Source organism: Elgaria multicarinata, chromosome 10, assembly GCF_023053635.1.
Source record: "Elgaria multicarinata webbii isolate HBS135686 ecotype San Diego chromosome 10, rElgMul1.1.pri, whole genome shotgun sequence".
NCBI classification, from domain to species: Eukaryota; Metazoa; Chordata; class Lepidosauria; order Squamata; family Anguidae; genus Elgaria; species Elgaria multicarinata.
In genome coordinates this window covers 2,806,221-2,828,614 of record NC_086180.1, presented here as the reverse complement: position 1 = coordinate 2,828,614, position 22,394 = coordinate 2,806,221, and the positions used below count along the sequence as shown (strand labels likewise).

Here is a 22,394-nt window from a genome sequence, read left to right as displayed (position 1 = left end):
TGCCTCTTGAAGGCCTCTAGGGTGGGAGAGCCCACAACCTCCCTAGGTAACTGGTTCCATTGTCGTACTGCTCTAACAGTCAGGAAGGTTTTCCTGATGTCCAGCCGGAATCTGGCTTCCTTTAACTTGAGCCCATTATTCCTGCACTCTGAGAGGATCAAGAAGAGATCCTGGCCCTCCTCTGTGTGACAACCTTTCAAGTATTTGAAGAGTGCTCTCATGTCTCCCCTCAATCTTCTCTTCTCCAGGCTAAACACGGAAGAACGGGCTCAAGTTAAAGGAAGCCAGATTCTGGCTAGACATCAGGAAAAACTTCCTAACTGTTAGAGCAGTGCGACGGTGGAATAAGTTACCTAGGGAGGTTGTGGGCTCTCCCACACTAGAGGCCTTCAAGAGGCAGCTGGACAACCCTCTGTCAGGGATGCTTTAGGGTGGATTCCTGCATTGAGCAGGGGGTTGGACTCGATGGCCTTGTAGGCCCCTTCCAACTCTGCTATTCTATGATTCTATGATTAAACATGCCCAGTTCTTTCAGTCTCTCTTCATAGGGCTTTGTTAACCAAAAGCAAAGCAAAATAAATTATACCAAACTTTGACACAGGTCATACTATACCAGACTCATCAGCAGACTAAAGCAATAGCAGCAACAGTTAAATTTGGATTTTAAAAAAGGCTCTTAAAAGGTTGCAGGAGTAAAATCATCTGGGAGCTTCCAGATGGAGGGCTGGAACGCTGAGCATCTTTAAATGAGTGTTTTATAGCAGGCTCGTGGCTGGACACTCACGGATGTTCGTGGGCTATTTTGATGATGATGTCAGCCTTGTGCACGTCTCCCACTCCATTTCCCGGTTTTAGCGATAAAAAAATAAACCTCAGAAAACCCGACTCTTCTGAGATATCCGTATTTGTGAGCATTTCCTGCCATGTGCAGGCAAAGTTGTGCTATAAAATGCCCACTAGAGGGAGCTGTCCCATTGAGCTGCATTGAACTGTACCAGCTGTGTGGTCACTGCTCTCTTCCCCATGTAATTTCAATTCGTTGCAAATGCCAAAGAGAAGCAGGAAGCAGGGCCCTGGGAAGGAAATGTGATTCCCCCCTTGTCTGAAGGAGACCTAAGAGGCAGAGGGCCATCTCAATTCTGCAGCAATTCCGTTTTTTCTTCCCTGATTTTTTTAAGGGGACAAATAGACGAAAGAAGCGGTGGGAAAATATGGGAGAGTTAGGAGTGGAGGACGACTAGACACCCTTTAGAATCCTGTGAGTTAGGCAGAGGGATGGCCTGATAAAAGCCTCATCGGGAAGCACCTTCCTGACATTGGATTATCTTGAATTATTTGAACTATTATTTGAATTATTATTGGAATTATTTGAATTGAACTACAGCAGCCTTCTCCAACCTGATGCCCTATAGAGTTATTGGACTACAACTCCCATCATCCCCCAGTCATTGGTCATGCTGGGTGGCTGTGATCGGATCTATATTCCAAGACATCTGCAGGACACCAGGTTGGGGAAGTACACTACAGAGTACTACAGGATACAGCTTTCTGAACCACCCGGAGAGCTTGGGCTGGTATAATAATCAATCAGTCACCATATATTACTCAGTATTATTTCGCTGCAGTGAAAATGCCCCATGTCATATATCTGTATTTTTCCCTTTGGCCAAGGGGGTCAGCTCTGCCCCCCAAAGAAGGCAACCATCTTCCTCCTGCCCTATCTCCATGATGGATGCAACATGGACTGTTGCTAGATCAGGATTTAGCCCAGTGTGAGCCCCAGGCTCGCCCCTGTGCATCCAGATGATGCACAGGGGATCCCAGGCTCAGGCAGGGGTCAACCTTCCCTTGGCCCAGGGTAACCGGCACCGCTTGTGGCCCAGTATTTCCCGCGGTCTCAGGCTGAGCCTGAGACTGCGGGCGTGTAGACCGGTCCGCTGCTTTTCCCGGCTACCACAATTACTCACGAGTAGCCAAGAAAAGCGGTAGACGGGGCGTAGCGCTCTGTAGGAGTGCTGGGCCCATCGGGGCAGGGGGAGAGATCGGGGTGGGGAGATCGTGGGGGGGAAGCGGAGATCGCAGGGTGAGATCATGTGGGGAAAGCGGAGATGGCGTGGGGGAAGCAGAGATCAGGAGAATCACTGCAGGGGGGAATCGGGGCAGGGGGGAGCAAGGAACCCTTTTTTTAAAAAAACAAAAAAACAAAAAACAAAACCCACTTACCTTTGTTGCTGGTGCGCTCCTGCGCACCCGGCCCTTTAAGACAAAAAAATGGCGGACGCGACAGAGCTTTCCTGTAGCCTGTCGTGTCTGATGTGTAGACTGGGGCTTGTCCCTCCTCCCACATGGATCACCAGGTAGGTCTAGCAACGGCCTTGGTCTTTGCAATGCTTGGAGAAGTGGTGGATGCTATTTCCAAACAGCGGTCATTCTCAGCCTCCCTTTCTGCCTCCCTTTCATTTGCTCCCAGATGCCCCCAAAGGGGTGACAGTAAGCCTAAAACCACCAACTAAGAACATCCGAGTGGGCGATGCAGCATCTCTGACATGCAACGTTAGCAGCAGCTACCCAGAAGTCACTTCTTACCGGTGGTTCAAAGACGGTGTCCCCAGTGGAAATGAGAAGGTTAAATCCTTCCGGAGTATTGCTCGTAACGATTATGGCCTGTACCACTGCGAGGCTGGAAATTCTGTTGGCGCTGGGATAGCTGAAGCAGTAACACTCTATGTCTTCTGTGAGTACAAGGATAGGGTCACCTCTGAAAGATGGACCTTCAGCAGATGATGTGCCTGAGGAACTTTAAGTGGCCTCCACTATGGGTTCCTCGTTCAGTTTTAGAGGTCTGGTTTGTGCTCTCTCCTTGAGCACTAGCAAGGGCGACCATATGAAAAGGAGGGCAGGGCTCCTGCAGCTTTAACTGTTGTGAGATGAAGAAGGGATTTCACCAGGTGCTGCATGCATACTAATGACACCTGCTGAAATTCCCTTTTCAATACAGCTGTTAAAGATACAGGAGCCCAGTCCTCCTTTCCATAGGGTCACCCTAGCACTAGCTTACCTCTGAAATTATCTCAGGAATTTTGTATGGCACCTGTGTAAATGGAAAATTGCATATAACTGGTGGCTGGAGATTATGGGAACTGTAGTTCAACGTATCTGGAGGGTACCCGGTTGGGGAAGGCTGTCAGAAAGAGGAGGGGTGTACATAGCCTATTTGCCCCGTCGCAGCTGCGTAGTGGCGCTGCATTGTTTATATGACTCAGCTGCCATCTCGCAGTCACATCGGGCTCCTACCCCCAAAACTGCGCTTTTTCACAGTGTCCTTTTACCTCAGTTTTTTAGTTGCTCCAAGGTCACCATATTGTTTTCCAGTCTGTCAGTGGTGGCCTCAGTTTGGGTTCAGGCAGTGGTCATTGCTGGGGATCAGGACAAGTCCATGTAAGCAGGGGAAGATGGGTTAGGGGGCTGGTTTGACAATCAGAAAGGTTTTTCGTAGGGCTGTGCACGAACTTCCCGATCCGCTCTGGATCCCCATCCGCAGCTTCTGGATTGGGTCCGCTCCACCTCGTGTTGATTCGCCTGTGGTCTGCTCTGATCCGCTGCGGGGCTCTGGATCCGGATCGGAGCTCCATGGTTCCCCCCCAGACTTACATTGAAAAGGCCCCCCTCCCCCCATCCCACTTACCTGCTTCCATCACGGTCCGCCGGCAGCTTCAACTGAGCCCGAGGCCTCAGTTGAAGCCACCGCTGGACTGCAATGGAGGCAAGTAAGCCCCCCTGCCCCCTTACCTGGCTCTGCCACCGCCGTCGCACGGACTTCAGTGGCGCCAGGTAAGCCCCCCTCCTACCACACTTACCTTTTTTTTGGAGCTCCAGATCGAGGTGAAGAATCCACTTGGTCCCGATCCGCTTCGTCTTGATCTGCAGCTCCCCCGACCCGATCCGTCTCTGCCTTTGTCGGAGGCGGATCAGGTTGCTCCACTATCGGTTCTAAGAACCAAAGCGGAGCACAGCCCTAGTTTTTAGCCGCAGTTTCTAGCCGGTGCTCTCGACTGCCATTGGAATTTATCATTTAGCATTCCTGCCTCGCAGCAGCGAAGTTGCGGGGTTTTGTGGGAACCCAGCTACAAAGTGTCATCCTATAAACACCTCCAGAGAGAAGGCGGAAGAGTCCCCAAAGCCATTCAGTTCAGCGTTAGTTCCCATATGACGTTGTTAAACGTGCCTCCCCACCCCCACCCCGTGGTTTTTCTTTCTCCCCTCTCATCCCAGCTGCGGTGCTGCAGGTGAGCCCTTCTTCTAGTGTAAGGGAAGGTGAGAAGGTCACGTTGACCTGTGATGTTCCTGGGGAAGACATGCAAGAGATCCACTACAGCTGGTACAAGAACAACATCTGGATCAAGGAAGGCTCAGCCCGGAGCCTGGTTTTCCTCGAGGTTGCAGTCGGAGACACTGGCTATTACTCATGCAAAGTGCAGAATGACAAAGGGAGTGAGATGTCCCAAGCCATCGGACTGAGCGTCTTCTGTGAGTTTTCAAGTGTGCCTTTTCATGCTTTATGTTCAGTGCAAATGTTGCGTGAATCGTTCCAACGGGGTAGGAGAACGTCGTGCTGAAGCCGATAATGAAATCCCTGCCTTCTTCTGGACTAGAACTACAATCCAATTACAAGTAGAGCTGTCACCCTCAATAATGAAAACTTAATTAGCTAATTGTATAAGACTTAGCTGATTGATTGATTGATTGATTAGTTGATTCATCAGTCAATCAATTAAATTTGCATAGGGTAAAATAATAGTTCTGAAGCAAGGTGTACTTTCTTATTATTATTTAATTAATTAATTAATTTTAATACATTGATAGGCCACCCTTCAATATAAATATTCTCAGGGTAGTTCACAATGAGCTGGATGTAGGGTGACCATATGAAAAGGAGGACAGGGAGCCTGTATCTTTAACAGTTGTACTGAAAGGGGAATTTCAGCAGGTGTCATTTGTATGCAGGCAGCACCTGGTGAAATTCCCTCTTCATCACAACAGTTAAAGCTGCAGGAGCCCTGCCCTCTTTACCGGATACAGAAGAGGGCAAGGCTGTAGCAGCTTTAACTATTGTGATGAAGAGGGAATTTCAGCAGGTGCTGCATGTAAACAAATGCACCTGCTGAAAATTCCTTTTCCATAGAACTGTTAAAGATACAGGAGCCCTGTCTTCCTTTTCATATGGTCACGCTAGCTGGATGCATGTCTCACAACAGACATTAGCCATTTCTACACCAGCCTAATAGTCCGGGCTGGTCACGGCTGAGTCCCTGTGCTTCCAAATGATGCACAGGGACTCCCAGGGGCAGGGGGGACGGGAATGAGTTTGGGCTTTCCCAGGAATAAAGAAACCTGGGAAAACCCGATTCTTCCCACAGTCTCGGGATCATCCCGAAAGCGCGGGAGGTGTGGTTGCCTGTCCTGGCTTCTTCCCTTCTCCACACAAGTAGCAGGGTTCAGCCGAAGGAAGGAGCCGGGCCGGGGCAGTCCAAAGACATCGGGGGTGGGGTGGGGAGCAGGGTCAGGGCTGCTTCTTTTTAACTTACATTTTGCTGGAGTGCAAGTGTGCTCCGGTTCCTATTCATTTAAAACAAAAATGGTAACCACAATGGGACTTTGGTCCCTCTTCACTTCCGGGATGTCGCGCGGCCGTCTGAATGCAGAGCAATGATCCTCGGAGTTCAAAATCCCGGGATTGTCTCCGCCGCCCCTGTTGGTGTGGAAAGGGGCATTATCTTAGCGGGGCCATTTACTCCCCTGTGAGAAAAAACACGGATGTCTCTTTTGAGATGGCTCCTCTCGTAACAATCTGCTAAAAATCTGCTAACCAATTAAATGCCACAGCCATCCTTAAAATGTGAAACCTATCGCCCAATCAAGCATATTTTTGTGGAATACCTCAAAGATTGTCGCCGCAGCTCCAAAAGAGAAAGAGAAAGTATTTCCAAATGGAAATCTTAGTTAATTAATGAATTGATCATTATGTCATAGACAGACGAAGTTGTACTGTGGCAGTAACCCAGACACCAAGACCTCTGGGAAATGCAGTTTTCCCAGGCCTACTTAAGTACATAAAATGGGGAGAGGGTTTAGAGGTTCCGGGTGCGGTGGGGTGGGTGAGGATCTGGAGGCTCAGAATAAATTGAGCTATTTCCCAATATATATTTTTTTCGGGGGAGGGCGGGGTGGAAGTTCTTTCTCTGAGCCAATGACCCATCACCAGTTCAACCCAAGAAAATGTGTCTGTCAAGACTTTGAGAACCCATGAAAATGGTGCAGCCCATGATATACACAGCACAAATAAAACACAGTTGGCGCCAGAGTAATATGGTTGATGAATGGGGTGTCTGTTTTAAATTATATTAACCAGAGGATTTCAAGGGAGAATGAGACAAGGGATTTATGGACTTTGTATTGAAGTTAAACAAAAAACAAAAAAACGACACCAGCAATACTGACTCTATAAACATACATATAGAATCACAGAATAGCAGAGTTGGAAGGGGCCTGCAAGGCCATCGAGTCCAACCCCCTGCTCCATGCAGGAATCCACCCTAAAGCATCCCTGACAGAGGGTTGTCCAGCTGCCTCTTGAAGGCCTCTAGTGTGGGAGAGCCCACAACCTCCCTAGGTAACGGATTCCATTGTCATACTGCTCTAACAGTCAGGAAGTTTTTCCTGATGACCAGCCGGAATCTGGCTTCCTTTAACTTGAGCCCGTTATTCCGTGTCCTGCACTCTGGGAGGATCGAGAAGAGCTCCTGGCCCTCCTCTGTGTGACAACCTTTCAAATATTTGAAGAGTGTTCTCATGTCTCCCCTCAATCTTCTCTTCTCCAGGCATCGTTTTATACTTCGGTGCAAAGTTCATGTTACCACTTTCCCTTGGTCCTTACAATGCCCTGGTAGTTGCCCTTGCTTACTTGTTTATATGGTTTTATCTGTGTTTCTAGCAGATGTCTCCAACTGGGTGCCATGCAGGCGTGTTGGACTATTTATTTATTATTATTTATTTTTATTATTTATTACATTTTTATACTGCCCAATAGCCGAAGCTCTCTGGGCGGTTCACAAAAATTAAAACCATAATAAAACAACCAACAGGTAAAAAGCACAAATACAAAATACAGTATAAAAAGCACAACCGGGATAAAACCACGCAGCAAAATTGAAATAAGATTATATCAATTTTGGACTACAGCTTCCATCATGCCTAGTCGTCATCCCTAACACAGCTGGAGAGCAACAGGTTGGGGAAGGCTGGTTTATGGATAGACACTTGCATTAATAGCCCCAGATGGAACTGCTTTCTCTTGATCATGCCTGGGGCATTGGTGAAACTTCTTAATTTGCCCTTGTACGTCGTCTCTTATTTGCCCCAATGCTATTTTCTGTTCCCAGGTGGGGCAGGGGCAGAACCTTTAATCCCTGGGTTCCTTGAACTTTCTATTTTGTACAACAAAATGGTACCTCTTCTCCTGGGCAGGAGGTACACTACTGCTTTAAAATGGCTTATAACAGTAGTGACAACTGTTGCGGCCCAGGACACACTCCGGCCATAGCTAGACAGGGCTTTATCCTGGGGTGAACCCCGGGATCATCATTCCCCCACCCCGAGCTCCAATTGAGGTCTTAAAGGGGAAAGTGGGTCATTCGTGGACATTATAGAAAAGGCCCCAATTGGAGTGGATGGTGGTGGTGCAGAATGAAATCCTTTCCTCTCCTCCACTCCAATCGGGTTCTTTAAGGTGGCGGGGGAATAACGTACTTTCTGCAGGACTCAGAAAGCTGCTTCCCCACACACACACTAGGTGTCCTCTTTTTTGGTTTCCCAAATATGGTCACCCTAGGCTGCATTAATAGAAGTATAGCTTCCAAATTGCGTGAGGTTTTGGTTCCTCTCTATTCGGCCCTGGTTAGGCCTCATCTAGAGTATTGCGTCCAGTTCTGGGCTCCACAATTCAAGAAGGACGCAGACAAGCTGGAGCGTGTTCAGAGGAGGGCAACCAGGATGATCAGGAGTCTGGAAACAAAGCCCTATGAAGAGAAACTGAAAGAACTGGGCAGGTTTAGCCTGGAGAAGAGGAGATTGAGGGAAGACATGATAGCACTTTTCAAATACGTAAAAGGCTGTCACACAGAAGAGGGCCAGGATTTCTTCTCGATCCTCCCAGAGTGCAGGACACGGAATAACGGGCTCAAGTTAAAGGAAGCCAGATTCCAGCTGGACATCAGGAAAAACTTCCTGACTGTTAGAGCAGTACAACAATGGAATCAGTTACCTTCAGGAAGATAGTTACCTATCTTCTCTTCTCCAGGCTAAACATGCCCAGTTCTTTCAGTCTCTCTTCATTGGGCTTTGTTTCCAGACCCCTGATCATCCTAGTTGCCCTCCTCTGCACACGCTCCAGCTTGAAGTTTACTTTACAAGTATTTACATAGAGCATAACATAGTTGAGGAACTTTACACAATAACTCTTCACACAAACTCTCCACGCTCTTCAATCACATTTATTTATTTATTTATTTATTACAGTTTTATACCGCCCAATAGCCGAAGCTCTCTGGGCGGTTCACAAAAATTAAAACCATCATAAAACAACCAACAAGTTAAAAATACAAATACAAAATACAATATAAAAAGCACAACCAGGATAAAACCATGCAGCAAAATTGATATAAGGTTAAAATACAGAGTTAAAACAGTATAATTTAAATTTAAGTTAAAATTAAGTGTTAAAATACTGAGTGAATAAAAAGGTCTTCAGCTGGCGACGAAAGGAGTACAGTGTAGGCGCCAGGCGGACCTCTCTGGGGAGCTCATTCCACAACCGGGGTGCCACAGCGGAGAAAGCCCTCCTTCTAGTAGCCACCTGCCTCACTTCCTTTGGCAGGGGCCCCTGTAGATGATCTTAAGGTCCGGGTAGGTACATATGGGAGGAGGCGTTCCTTCAAATAACCTGGCCCCAAACCGTTTAGGGCTTTAAATGTCAATACCAGCACTTTGAATCGGGCCCGGACCTGGACTGGCAGCCAATGAAGTTGTAAAAGGACTGGCGTAATGTGATCTCGCCAGCCAGTCCCTGTTAGTAAACGGGCTGCCCTGTTTTGTACCAGCTGAAGCTTCCGGACCGTTTTCAAAGGCAGCCCCACGTATAACGCATTGCAGTAATCCAAACGAGAGGTTATCAGAGCATGGATCACTGTAGCTAGGCTATCACTGTCCAGATAAGGGTGCAGTTGGTATATCAGCCTAAGCTGATAAAAGGTGCTCTTTGCCACTGAGTTCACCTGTGCCTCAAGTGACAGTTCTGGATCCAAGAGCACCCCCAAACTACGGACCCGATCCTTCAGGGGGAGTGCAACCCCATCCAGGACAGGGCAAACATCACCTCGCCGGACAGAAGAACCACCCGCTAACAGTACCTCCGTCTTGTCTGGATTGAGTCTCAGTTTGTTAGCCCTCATCCAGTCCATTACCGTGCCCAGGCACTGGTTCAGAACAGCCACTGCCTCACCTGGGTTTGATGAAAAGGAAAGGTAGAGCTGGGTATCATCCGCATATTGATGACACCTCAGTCCACATCTCCGGATAACCTCCCCCAGCGGCTTCATGTATATGTTAAACAGCATAGGGGATAAAATAGAGCCCTGTGGAACCCCTGTGGAACCCCATGGCTTAGGAGCCACGGCACAGAGCAATAATCCCCCAGCACCACCTTCTGGAATCGGCCATCCAAGTAGGAGCGGAACCACTGCAATGCAGTACCTCCAACTCCCAGCTCAGACAACCTATCCAGAAGGATACCATGGTCGATGGTATCGAAGGCCGCTGAGAGGTCCAGGAGAACCAACAGGGTCGCACTCCCCCTGTCTCCCTCCCGACAGAGGTCATCCCACAGGGCGACCAAGGCAGTTTCCATTCCAAAGCCAGACCTGAAACCCGACTGAAATGGATCTAGATAATCCGTTTCATTCAAGAGTGCCTGGAGTTGTCCTGCAACCACCCGCTCAAGCACCTTGCCCAGGAAAGCCTTGTGAGCCAATCATAGTGTCCACATGCAATATGAACACCGGATTGCATCACTGGGATTGTGTTGCTATGCCTCAAGAAAAAAACATGGGCAAACGGCCTTGGTCAGAGAGCCCTCCAGCTGCACATCCTGGCCGCTCTCAAAGACCTCGAGATGGCTATCTCAGAAATTATTCACTTTGTTCTTCAGTTCCAGAAAAACCTCCACTTGGATATGAACACTTTCAAATCAAATACCTGACATGTTGGACTACAGCTTCCATCATTCTCAGCCAGCATGGCCAATGGCCAGCCTCACGGGCCAGAGATGATGGGAGTTGTAGTCCAACACATCAGGAGGGGAAGGCTGTCCTAAGATATGCACGCCATGACCCTCTTTGTCTTGCGCAGATCCTCCAAGGGCACCCTCACTCACCTTGTTCCAGGAGACGCAGGAAGGACGGTTGGCCATCGTTTACTGCACGGTTGACAGCAACCCCCAGTCCACCCTGAGCCTTTACCGGGGCAAGCAGCTCATTGCGACCACCAGTTCACACTCAGTTCCCAACCAACGGATCAGTATCACCACCACCCGTAACTCTTTGAAGCTGGAGATCAAGAAGGTAATCCCGGAAGATGAGGGTGAATACGAATGCACGGCAACTAACACGTACGGGGATGCCACCACCACACACTTGTTTGGCGCCCAAAGTAAGTTGGATGTTTTGTAAATGCACAGTACTCCTTTGGACTAGCAAGGTTTTGGGGGTGCCTTAAAACCAGGTGCAAGGTTAGAGGGGGGAAGGTGATGCTACTGAGCAAGGAGCTTTATAGAAATTATTTATTTATTTATTTATTTATTACAGTTATTTAAGAAAGCTATAAAGACTGATTTCTTCTGGCAGGCCTATGCAGTGGAATTTTAGGATGCTTTTAGGATGTTTTTTAGGAAGTTTTAACAATGTATACTATGTTTTTAATCAATATTTTATGTATTTTACACTTATTGTTGTTCACTGCCTCGATCAGGATGGAGAGACAGTTAAGAAATAATAATAATAATAATAATAATAATAATAATAATAATAATAATAATTTATATACCGCCCCATAGCGAAAGCTCTCTGGGAGGTTTACAAAGATTAAAAAGTTTGGATTAAAAAGAATGAACATTAAAACTCAGTATACAAAATTTAAAAAGATAAAAAAAAAAGTTAACATTTAAAACAACTGTTAAACACTCAGCCAGACCAAAGCTATTGGACTCAGTTAAAACGCAGCATATGCTGTTGAATGCCTGAGAAAAGGAAAGTCTTAACCTGGCTCCGAAAAGATAACAATGTTGATGCCAGGCTGTTCTCATCGGGGAGATCGTTCCATAATTGGGGGGCCACCACAGAAAAGGCCCTCTTCATTTTTTCCATCATCCAAGACTCCCTTGGAGTAGGCACTTGGAGGAGGGCCTTAGATGTTGAGTGCAGTGTACAGGTAAGGTTCACGTAGGAAGAGGAGTTCCGTCAGGTATTGTGGTCCCAAGCAGTGTAAGGCTGACAAGTAGAGTGCAGGACATGGAATAACGGGCTCAAGTTAAAGGAAGCCAAATTCCGGCTGGACATCAGGAAAAACTTCCTGACTGTTAGAGCAGTACGACAATGGAACCAGTGACCTAGGGAGGTTGTGGGCTCTGCCACCCTAGAGTCATTCGAGAGGCTGCTGGACGACCATCTGTCAGGGATGCTTTAGGGTGGATTCCTGCATTGAGCAGGGGGTTGGACTCGATGGCCTTGTAGGCCCCTTCCAACTCTACTATTCTATGCTTCTATGATTCTAAGCCTTTGACAACGATTTGTCTCTGGCACTCAAGCCATTTGTGACCTGGGCACAAGGGAAAGGGCTTAAAAGGTTGCCAGGCTCCACTCCAGGTAACGCAGGAGAGGACCCTCAACTGGCTACAGCGGTTGAGAAGCCGCTTTGCATCCCAAGGACCCAGGTTCTGTCCCTGCCAGCATCTGCAGCTCAAAGCATCTCAGCAACAGGGCCGAGAAAGAACTTGGCCTGTAGAGCTGCAGGCAGCCTGAATAGCTGGCGCTGGGCTGGACGGACCAGTGACGTAACGCCACGTTAGGCAACCAAAAGTTCACTCGTGATTCTGGCCTTATTTGGCTAATCCGTTCATTTTCTTTTCATTTATTACTTTTCTGTACGGCCCAATAGCCAAAGATCACTAGGTGGCTTGCAGAGATGAAGGGCCCAATCCTACGCATGTGGCTGGGGGAGGCTGGCTGTTGTGGGACTTTAATGTCTAAACATGCACAGGTTCATGGCCCTAAAAACCTTAAAAATGCAATAGTGAACATAAAGTAAAACCGTTGACCCATAAACATGTAAACAGGTAGCACACACATGTGTGTACACACACACTGATGAGGGATGCTGGGAATTGTAGGTCAAAACATCTGGAGAGGCACAAGTTGCCCACCTCTGGGCTAATCCCATTCCTTGCTCAGGCAATTAATCCACGTTCTCTGCTTTCTCGTACTTTTCCATCCTTCTCCCAGCTGCTAGAGTGGTGGTCCGCCCTTCCAACGAATTAGCTGAAGGTGAGGAAGTCACTCTGGCTTGCCTGGCCACCTTGGGGCCAGAAGAAGAGATCACTTACACATGGTACAAGAATGCCAAGTGGCTACAAGAGGGAAAGGAGAACTCCCTGGTTTTCCCAGCGGTGGCCAGCAGCGATGCCGGAACGTTCCACTGCGTGGCCCGGAGCAAGAAAGGCAGTAACACAGCGCCTGCCGTGACTCTGCGTGTCTTGTGTGAGTGGACTTTGCTTCCATCCAGGAGCCAGTGTGGTCTGGAGTGGGGGGAGAGGGTGCAGTGTGTAGGTCTTGCACATGGGAGTGATGGGTGGGGATCCCTCCTCCACTATAGACTCAGCAAATAAAAATGCATTTCATAGAAGCATAGAATAGCAGAGTTGGAAGGGGCCTACAAGGCCATCGAGTCCAACCCCCTGCTCAATGCAGGAATCCACCCTAAAGCATCCCTGACAGATGGTTACCCAGCTGCCTCTTGAAGGCCTCTAGCGTGGGAGAGCCCACAACCTCCCTAGGAATTGTAGATGACAGGGTGGGGTGGGCACTGTGATGTCCACAGACCCTGGTACCACTCACCAAACTGCCCGACTCCCTCCCACTTCTTCTTCTAAAACAAAAGTAACCACTGCTGCCACCCTCATTTCCCAAGAATGCTTCTGGGGCTCAGAGATCTTCTCAGGATATAAAGATGGCAGGTGGCTGCAGGCGGGTGCTCTCCTCTGCAGAGCACCAGGAAAAAGAGGGGGGCGGGGGAGCGAGAAGGAAAAAAAAAAACCCAAAAAATGGTGGAGGGGGAGTGTATGGTTCCCCACCCCCTAATTTTTCTGTTTTTTTTTTTTTTTCTTTTCTGGGCCTTCACATCTCTAGTTGGCCATTTTGTGCAAACCGAATCACAAATGGTCCGTGGTCTTTCTTTTTAAAACATCGCCGGGTATACGGGGAAACTGAACAAAATAAAGAACAGGTCTGCCATGTCAGTTCTCTCCCGTAACAGAAGCCGTTTGCTGATCCCCATGAAGGCCTTGATTGACATCCCTTCCCTGTGTTTTGTTTTCACATTTTCTGTGACTTCTGTATGATCAGGAAAGTCAGTGTCCAACTTTGAGTCGAGGCGGCTTTTATTCTGCAATCGCCCTGCCTCGTTCAGGGAATTTTACTGGTGGGCCTGGGGTCAAGAGACACCTTCTTCCACTTGGAACCCTCCTGTATTTTCCCACTGCTTCTTCTGCCTTTCTGACCACAGAAAATCCATTAAGGAGAAAAAGTCAGAAAAGTGCTCCATCACACCTACTTTTTCCCCCTGGTTTGCCTCCGTGATTTCTAGCTCCATTTCATTAGCGCGTCAAGCTAATGGCCCCTTTCATGTGGGTTTGTGGTACCGCACTATACCGATGAATCCTCCCTTTCACTTGTTTGCTCTTCCACTTCACCACACCCTGCCCCGCCCCTTCTCCTTCCTCCTCCAATTTATTGGTTGTAACATTGGGATGGACGTGGGCTCCTTCCCTCCCTCACTAGACTTTGTTGCCTAGCGATTTACCGATTTAACATTTCATCAGCTGGGCTCTATTTCTGTGGTCAGTGAGGGTGGGGTTGGAGCCCTGGGTGGTAGCTGTCTAGAAACACTTTTCCTGTGTCTGATGCACCACTATCTCTCATTTTTCACCCCATAGATTCTCCGCGGCTGCCTGTCATGACCTCTTTGCTACAGACGCAAGGAGGCCATCTGGGCATCATCCAGTGTACCGTTGACAGTGACCCACCATCTGAGATGGCTTTACACAAGGGCGACACACTCATCGGCTCCACCAGCAGTGCCTGCTCGGCGGCTGACCCGAGGGTGACCGTGACCCCATCGTACAATGTGCTGAAGGTGACCATCAGAGACGTGATGATGGAGGATGAAGGGCCTTACATGTGTTCTGCTCAAAACCGCTATGGACACTCAACAGCCTCCATGGATTTCACTGCTGAAAGTAAGTCTCCCAGAGGAGCAGTTACACGTGTGTTGTTGTTGAGAATTCTGAACTGAAAATTGGTCCCAACGGGGATATGAATGGGTGGATCAATAAATAAGATAATATCCAATAGAAGCACACCCATCAGGATGTGACCACAGTGGGGGCTGAATTCTCCCCCCCATGTGTTGAAAAAACAGCTGAGGAGGAGGGCTATGCAGGCTAGCCCCCGTCCCCCTGCCACCCTCACCACCCCCATGTGCATGTTTAGCAGGCATGTGAAGGGCTGATATATCTCAGTGGAGGAGCTTTAGGTGAGTACAACACAGAGGTATTGAACCTCAGGCCTGCAGGCCGAATTGGGGGTCTCAATCTAGCCCTCCGGCATTCGCCAGATCGTCACACATCCTTCCCCTGGTCCCACCCCTTTCCCACAACCATTGCTGATTCCTGGCTTTTGCACAGTTTTGCCCCACCCTAAAAGTTTGGAATGCCTAGGGTGACCACATGGAAAGGAGGACAGGGCTTCTGTATCTTTAACAGTTGTATAGAAAAGGGAATGGAGTGCCTACTATCAGCTTCGGCTGATACGCCAGCTGCGCCCCTTCCTAGAGTTAGAAGACCTAAAGACGGCCGTGCACACGCTGGTAACTTCGAGGCTCGACTTCTGCAATGCGCTCTACATAGGACTACCTTTGTGCCTAGTCCAGAAACATCAACTAGTCCAAAATATGGCAGCCAGGCTGGTCACTGGTACACCTAAGAGTGACCATTTTACACCAGTTTTAAAATCTCTTCGCTGGCTGCCAATTAGTTTCCGGGCGAAGTATAAAGTGTTGGTTATCACCTTTAAAGCCCTACATGGTTTGGGTCCAGGCTTCCTGCAGGATCGCCTTCCCCCATACAATCTGCCCCGCACACTCAGGTCCTCTGGGAAGAATCTACTTCAGTCAACAAAAACAAGGCTGACAACTATTACCCAGAGGACCGTTTCTTCTGCTGCTCCCAGATTATGGAATGACCTGCCAGGAGAGATTCGTCAACTTAACAGTCTTCCAGATTATAAAAAAGCTATAAAGTCTGATTTCTTCCAGCAGGCCTATCCAGTGGAATTTTAAGATGTTTTTAGAATGTTTTTAGGATGTTTTTTAGGATGTTTTTAACAATGTATATTATATTTTAATTCAGTTTTATGTATTTTATCGTTTATTGTTGTTCCCCGCCTCGATCAAAATGGAGAGGCAGGTAAGAAATAAATTTATTATTATTATTATTATTATTGATTTCATCAGGTGTCATTTTTATGCATGCAGCACCTGGTGAAATCCTCTCTTCATCACAACCGTTAAAGCTGCAGGAGCTATACTAGAGTAACCAGATACAAAAGAAGGCAGGGCTCCTGCAGATTTAACGGTTGTGATGAAGGGGGAATTTCACCAGGTGCTGCATCCATAAAAATGACACCTGTTGAAATCACCTTTTCTCTACAACTGCAAAAGATACAGGTGTCCAGTCCTCCTTTCCATAGGGTCACCCTAGGAATGCCTCTCCTAAGGCTTTACTACTGGTGGTAAGAGCTTTCAGACCAAAACAGACTGGTGTTTGGGGTATTTTTACCCTACCCCTTTTGCCTTCAGCTGCTTCTACCCCTGGAATGCAGGCCCCCAAAGCGTCTCCAAAACCGAATCAGGCCCCCAGACCTGGGTTAGACCTTCTTCGTCCTGCCATCTTTTCCCTTCTCCTTTGACCAGCCTTTCCGTGTTTCTTTCCCCTCCCCCTCCCCACGTCCTTCCTTCAGCTGCAAAAATAACCGTTAAGCCGTCTCCAGAGGTGCGTGAAGGCGAGGCGCTCCATCTGTCCTGTGCGATGAGCAGCAATTCCTCAACCCTGGCCAACTACACCTGGTACAAGGATGGCTTGCTTCTCCCCGAGGCCTTTGGGGACTCCCTGGAGCTCCGGCGAGCGGAACGTGGAGACGCCGGGCTGTATTCCTGCCGAGTGGAGACCCAGAGGGCCAGCAAAAGCTCCAGCTCTGTCGCCCTGTCTGTGCTGTGTAAGAGCCCCAGGACATTTCCATCTCATTCATTTGAAAGCATCCTAGAATCATAGAATAGCAGAGTTGGAAGGGGCCTACAAGGCCATCCAGTCCAACCCCCTGCTCAATGCAGGGATCCACCTCAAAGCATCCCTGACAGATGGCTGTCCAGCTGCCTCTGGAAGGCCTCTAGGGTGGGAGAGCCCACCACCTCCCTAGGTAACTGGCTCCATTGTCGTACTGCTCTAACAGTTAGGACGTTTTTCCTGATGTCCAGCTGGAATCTCAAGTTAAAGGAAGCCAGATTCCAGCTGGACATCAGGAAGAACTGCCTGACTGTTTGAGCAGTACGACAATGAAACCAGTGACCTAGGGAGGTTGTGGGCTCTCCCACACTAGAGGCCTTCAAGAGGCAGCTGGACAGCCATCTGTCAGGGATGCTTTAGGGTGGATTCCTGCCTTGAGCAGGGGGTTGGACTCGATGGCCTTGTAGGCCCCTTCCATCTCTGATGATTCTATGATTCTATGATGCTTTCAAACTAGACTGTTCTTTTGTTTTGTTTTGAATTGCTTCTATAAATGGATAGTCATTTATTTTATTTATTTATTATATTTCTATACGGCCCAATAGCTGAAGCTCGCTGGGTGGTTCACAGAGCAAAAGGTAAAATGAAATTACATGGACTTGCTCGAAACATAGCAAGCAGAAATGATAGTCCGCCGTGCAGGTGGTCGTCACAGGGCAAAATTCAGCGCTCCTCTGTAACCAGGAGGTTCCAGTCACGCTGCAGGACAGCCTCCCCCACCCTGATGTGTTGGTCTCCTGAGGTGTTGGGCTGCAACTCCCATTGTCCCCAGCTGGCACGGCCATTAGGACTGATGGGAGTTGCAATCCAACACATCTGGAGGGCTGGGGAAAGCTGCTATAGCATAGGAAAAGGAAAGGAACCTCTCGTGCAAGCACTTGAGTCATTGCGGACTCCTAGAGGGACGCCTGCTTTCGCTGATGTTTTCTTGGCAGACTTTGTAGCGGGGTGGTTTGCCATGGCCTTCCCCAGTCGCAGTTACCTTTCCCCCAGCTAGCTGGGTACTCATTTTACCGACCTTGGGAGGATGGAAGACTGAGTCGACCTGAGCCGTCTGCCTGAGAACCAGCTTCCGCTGGGATCGAACTCAGGCCATGGGGAGAGTTTCGGCCACAGTAACTGCCACTTACCACTCTGCGCCACACAAGGCTGTGCTATAGCATAACCATCCCTAAAATAACTCAGGGCACAATTGGCAGGGAAGTTCTTCTGAGCAATCCCACTCATTTCAATGGGGTGTGCCCTAGATATACGTCAAGAATTCAGTCCTAGAATGCTGCAGAGCAAAGGCCCAGCACCGAGCTCAACTAAACCTGACAGGTGCCCAGTTAGGAAGTGGAGGTGGGGGAGGGCTCCCACCTTTGTCCCAAAGTGACGTGGAAATGAGGGGCATTAGATCTCTTTCTCTGTACTCTCCGCTGCTGTGCCTCACCTCCCTATGCTCTGTTGACGCAAGCGCCCTTCTCCCCAGCCCAGGTGCCAGGGTTTGGCATGATTGGGCATCTGCAGGAGGACAACCAGAGCCTCTGAAACCAACCGCTGACACATACCTGGGTAAGCTTGCCCGTCCCCAGAGTGGCCAGCATGTGACACTCGCAGTGCAAAAGGCCTTCCTGCCCAGGCTTCCTTGTGGCCTCAGTTCATCCTTGGGATGCTGCTTCATCACTGGGGTGGGGAGGTGGGGCACCAGGCTTGGTAGCTGGCTAGAAAGGGGGCACTGGCAACCAGGAGGAGGAGGAGCCCAGTGGTTTGTGTAGAGGAGGGGTCGGGGGGTCTCTTTCCCAAAACCTTTTGCTCTTGGGCTGTAGAGAGAACTGCCTGATAATCAGTGGGCTGTGGGCTCCCTCGGATTTCAGGCACGAACTAGGAGATCCTCACCTGCTCCCTGAACCTTTTCATAGAATCATAGAATAGCAGAGTTGGAAGGGGCCTACAAGGCCATCGAGTCCAATCCCCTGCTCAATGCAGGAATCCACCCTAAAGCATCCCTGACAGATGGTTGTCCAGCTGCCTCTTGAAGGCCTCTAGTGTGGGAGAGCCCACCACCTCACCAGGCAACTGATTCCATTGTCGTACCACTCTGTCAGGAAGTTTTTCCTGATGTCCAGCCAGAATCTGACTTCCTGTAACTTGAGCCCATTATTCCGTGTCCTGCACTCTGGGAGGATCGAGAAAAGATCCTGGCCCTCCTCTGTGTGACAACCTTTCAAGTATTTGAAGAGTGCTATCACGTCTCCCCTCAATCTTCTCTTCTCCAGGCTAAACATGCCCAGTTCTTTCAGCCTCTCTTCATAGGGCTTCGTTTCCAGACCCCTGATCGTCCTGGTTTATTATTATTATTAGAACCCGCTCCAGCTTATCTGCGTCCTTCTTGAATTGTGGAGCCCAGAACTGGACGCAATACTCTAGATGAGGCCTAACCAGGGCCGAATAGAGAAGAACCAGGACCTCACACGATTTGGAAGCTATACTTCTATTGTTGTTGTTGTTTATTTGTTCAGTCGCTTCCGACTCTTCGTGACTTCATGGCCCAGCCCACGCCAGAGCTTTCTGTTGGCCGTTGCCACCCCTAGCTCCCCCAAGGTCGAGTCCATCACCTCCAGAATATCATCCATCCATCTTGCCCTTGGTCGGCCCCTCTTCCTTTTGCCTTCCACTTTCCCTAGCATCAGCCTCTTCTCCAGGGTATCCTGTCTTCTCATTATGTGGCCAAAGTACTTCAGTTTTGCCTCGAATACCATTCCCTCAAGTGAGCAGTCTGGCTTTATTTCCTGGAGTAGGGACTGGTTTGATCTTCTTGCAGTCCAAGGCGCTCTCAGAATTTTCCTCCAACACCACAGTTCAAAAGCATCTATCTTCCTTCGCTCAGCCTTCCTTATGGTCCAGCTCTCGCAGCCATAGGTTACTACGGGGAATACCATTGCTTTAACTATGCGGACCTTTGTTGTCAGTGTGATGTCTCTGCTCTTTTTTTTTTTTTTAATAATTTTTATTCATTTTCAACACTATATAAACATAGATAAACATTACCAAAATATAACTGAAACAAACAATATAAGAAAAAACACACATCAAATATCTGCTGCATACATATTGAATAATTGTTGAGTACAAATATCAAAAACTATTACATATACCTTATCATACTACAACATCTTCGTTCTTAACATAAAAGTGCACCCCCCACCTCGGGATCATTCTTGAGTCCAAAATCTAATCGTTTCTTCTGCTGGTGGTTTCCCACTTCCCTTAGTAAACACAAACACTAGGAACTGTTTCCAGATTCCTTCGAACTCATTTATTTTAGTTACGCCTTTTCTCCACTTAATATTACATGTCAGTTTATCATTAATGGCTATGTCCCATACTTCTTTGTACCATTCCTCAATAGAATATTCCCCTTGAATCTTCCAGTTCCTAGCTACCATCAGTCGTGCTGCAACCAACAAACTCGATATCAGCTCTATAGTTCCTTTTCCACACTTTATATCTTCAAATAGTGACAGCAATGCTATTTTTGGTGTTTGTTCTATTTTCATTCCCACTATTTCTTCAATTTCTGAAAACACCATCTTCCATAATCTTTGTACATATTTGCATTGCCACCACATATGTAAATACGTTCCTTTTTCCCCACAACCTCTCCAACAATTTGCTGAATGTTGATCACTTATCTTATTCAATCTAACCGGGGTTAGGTACCACCTCCATAAAATTTTAAAATAATTCTCCTTTATTCTTACTGATAAACTTCTCAACACTCTTTGTTTCCATAGTCCCTCCCAGCTCTGTCGCCCTATTTGTATCTTCAAATCTGATTCCCAAACCGTTTTCTCTGTATTCTCTCTAAACTCCTTCTCTAACAATATTTTATATATTTCACTCATTAATCCTTTTGAAACTATACTACCTCCTTTTCCTTTCTCCTTACTTACTACTAATTCTTCAAACCTCGTCATCTTTCTGCACATTCTATTATCTTTAATCCACTTTTTATTCCATTGTTCTAATTGACCATATTCTAGCCAAGATAGCTTCTTCTCCTTTAACAAATTTTCCATATCCTCTCTTGTTTTAATATCTCTTACCCAATCCTTTAATTTTATTTTATTTTTCTCTTTTAATATTTTACATAATCTACCCTTTAGATCCTCTGGGAAATTCTTTAACATTATTATCGGTGCTAAGGGAGAGTTGCTCGGAAGCAGCTTCCCTTTAAATTTACTCCAAATTTCCCATTGAGTCCTCAGGAGTGGATTATCTATACTTCCAACCCACTTTCTTCCTCCGTCTTTAAAAAAAACATTCTCCAAATTCATCTCTACCTTACTTATGGTTTTTTCTTCCATCCAATATAAATCTCCTACTCCCATAATTGCTTCTACAACATGTCTTAATCTATTTGCTACGTAGTATAATTTTATGTTTGGGAGACCCATTCCCCCCTTTTTTTGGCTTAGGTACCAATTATTTTTATTCACTCTTGCTCTCTTTTCTCCATTACAATATTTATTAATAATATTTTGCCAACTTTTTATCTCGGTTTCTGATATTTTTATAGGTAACATCCTAAATACAAAATTAATTTTAGCTAATATCTTCATTTTTATCAAAGCTATTCTCCCAAACCAAGATAAATTTAATCTTTTATATTTCTCCAATTTCTCTAGTACCTCCTTCTTTAACCTCGTTAAATTTTCCCTTTCTAAATTCTCTAGATTTTTTGTAATTTTAATTCCCAAATATTTAATCTCGTTCTTAACTTTCAATTCCATTCCCTTAAATTCCCAATCCTTTTCTTCCTTCTTGGTATAGTTAAACAACATCATCTCTGATTTAGACCAATTTATTTTTAACCCTGTAATTTCCTCAAATTCCCTCAACTGATATTTAATTCTTTCTAATTTTCTTAATGGATTCTTAATGGTCAATAAAGTATCATCCGCAAACATGTTTAACTTTATTTCCCTTACCTCTCCAATTCCTTCTAACTCTTCATCCTCCCTTAGTGCCTTCGCCAAAACTTCCATAACCATTACAAACAGGACCGGCGAGAGCGGACATCCTTGTCTTGTTCCTCTGGCTAGTCGTATCTTTTCAGTAAGTCCGTCATTTACCACCACTACCGCCGTATTTTGGGAATATAGCTGTTCTATTACATTTTTAAATTTATTTCCAAATCCCAATTTATCTATAATACTCTTTAGTGCCTGCCAGCTCACACAATCAAAAGCTTTAAAAATATCCAATGCCATAATACCTGCCTTAATATTTGCTTTTTTTATTACATTTATTACATTTAAAACTCTACCCACTAAATTATGCATATGCCTTCCTACCACAAACCCACATTGATCTGCTCCTATGTATTCTGCCAAAAATTTATTTAGTCGTTTGGCCATAATAGATGTAAAAATTTTAGCATCCTGATTTATTAAAGAAATAGGTCTATAAGAATCGGGATTAGTCAAATCTTTATCTGGTTTTGGGATCAGAATTATCACTGAATGTTCCCATGATTCAGGTATCTTCTCTCCTGATAATATCCTATTATAAAGTTCCATTAATTTTGGAACTAAACAATCTTTGAAGACCTTATAATATTCTGGACCCAAACCATCTGCTCCTGGTGATTTACCAACTTTTAACTTATCAATAACCTCTTCAACTT

The 22,394-nt window shown here is 46.9% G+C and overlaps 1 protein-coding gene across 1 annotated transcript in view; it reads left to right on the top strand.

Moving 5' to 3' along the window:
• Positions 1 to 22,394, top strand: part of SIGLEC1 (sialic acid binding Ig like lectin 1) — a 69,008-nt gene that overhangs the window by 5,549 nt on the left and 41,065 nt on the right. The window contains exons 4-9 of the mRNA XM_063135989.1: positions 2,471 to 2,734; positions 4,273 to 4,527; positions 10,462 to 10,761; positions 12,609 to 12,863; positions 14,318 to 14,620; positions 16,401 to 16,655. Coding sequence (XP_062992059.1) covers positions 2,471 to 2,734; positions 4,273 to 4,527; positions 10,462 to 10,761; positions 12,609 to 12,863; positions 14,318 to 14,620; positions 16,401 to 16,655 — 1,632 coding nt within the window. The remainder of the gene's footprint in view (positions 1 to 2,470; positions 2,735 to 4,272; positions 4,528 to 10,461; positions 10,762 to 12,608; positions 12,864 to 14,317; positions 14,621 to 16,400; positions 16,656 to 22,394) is intronic.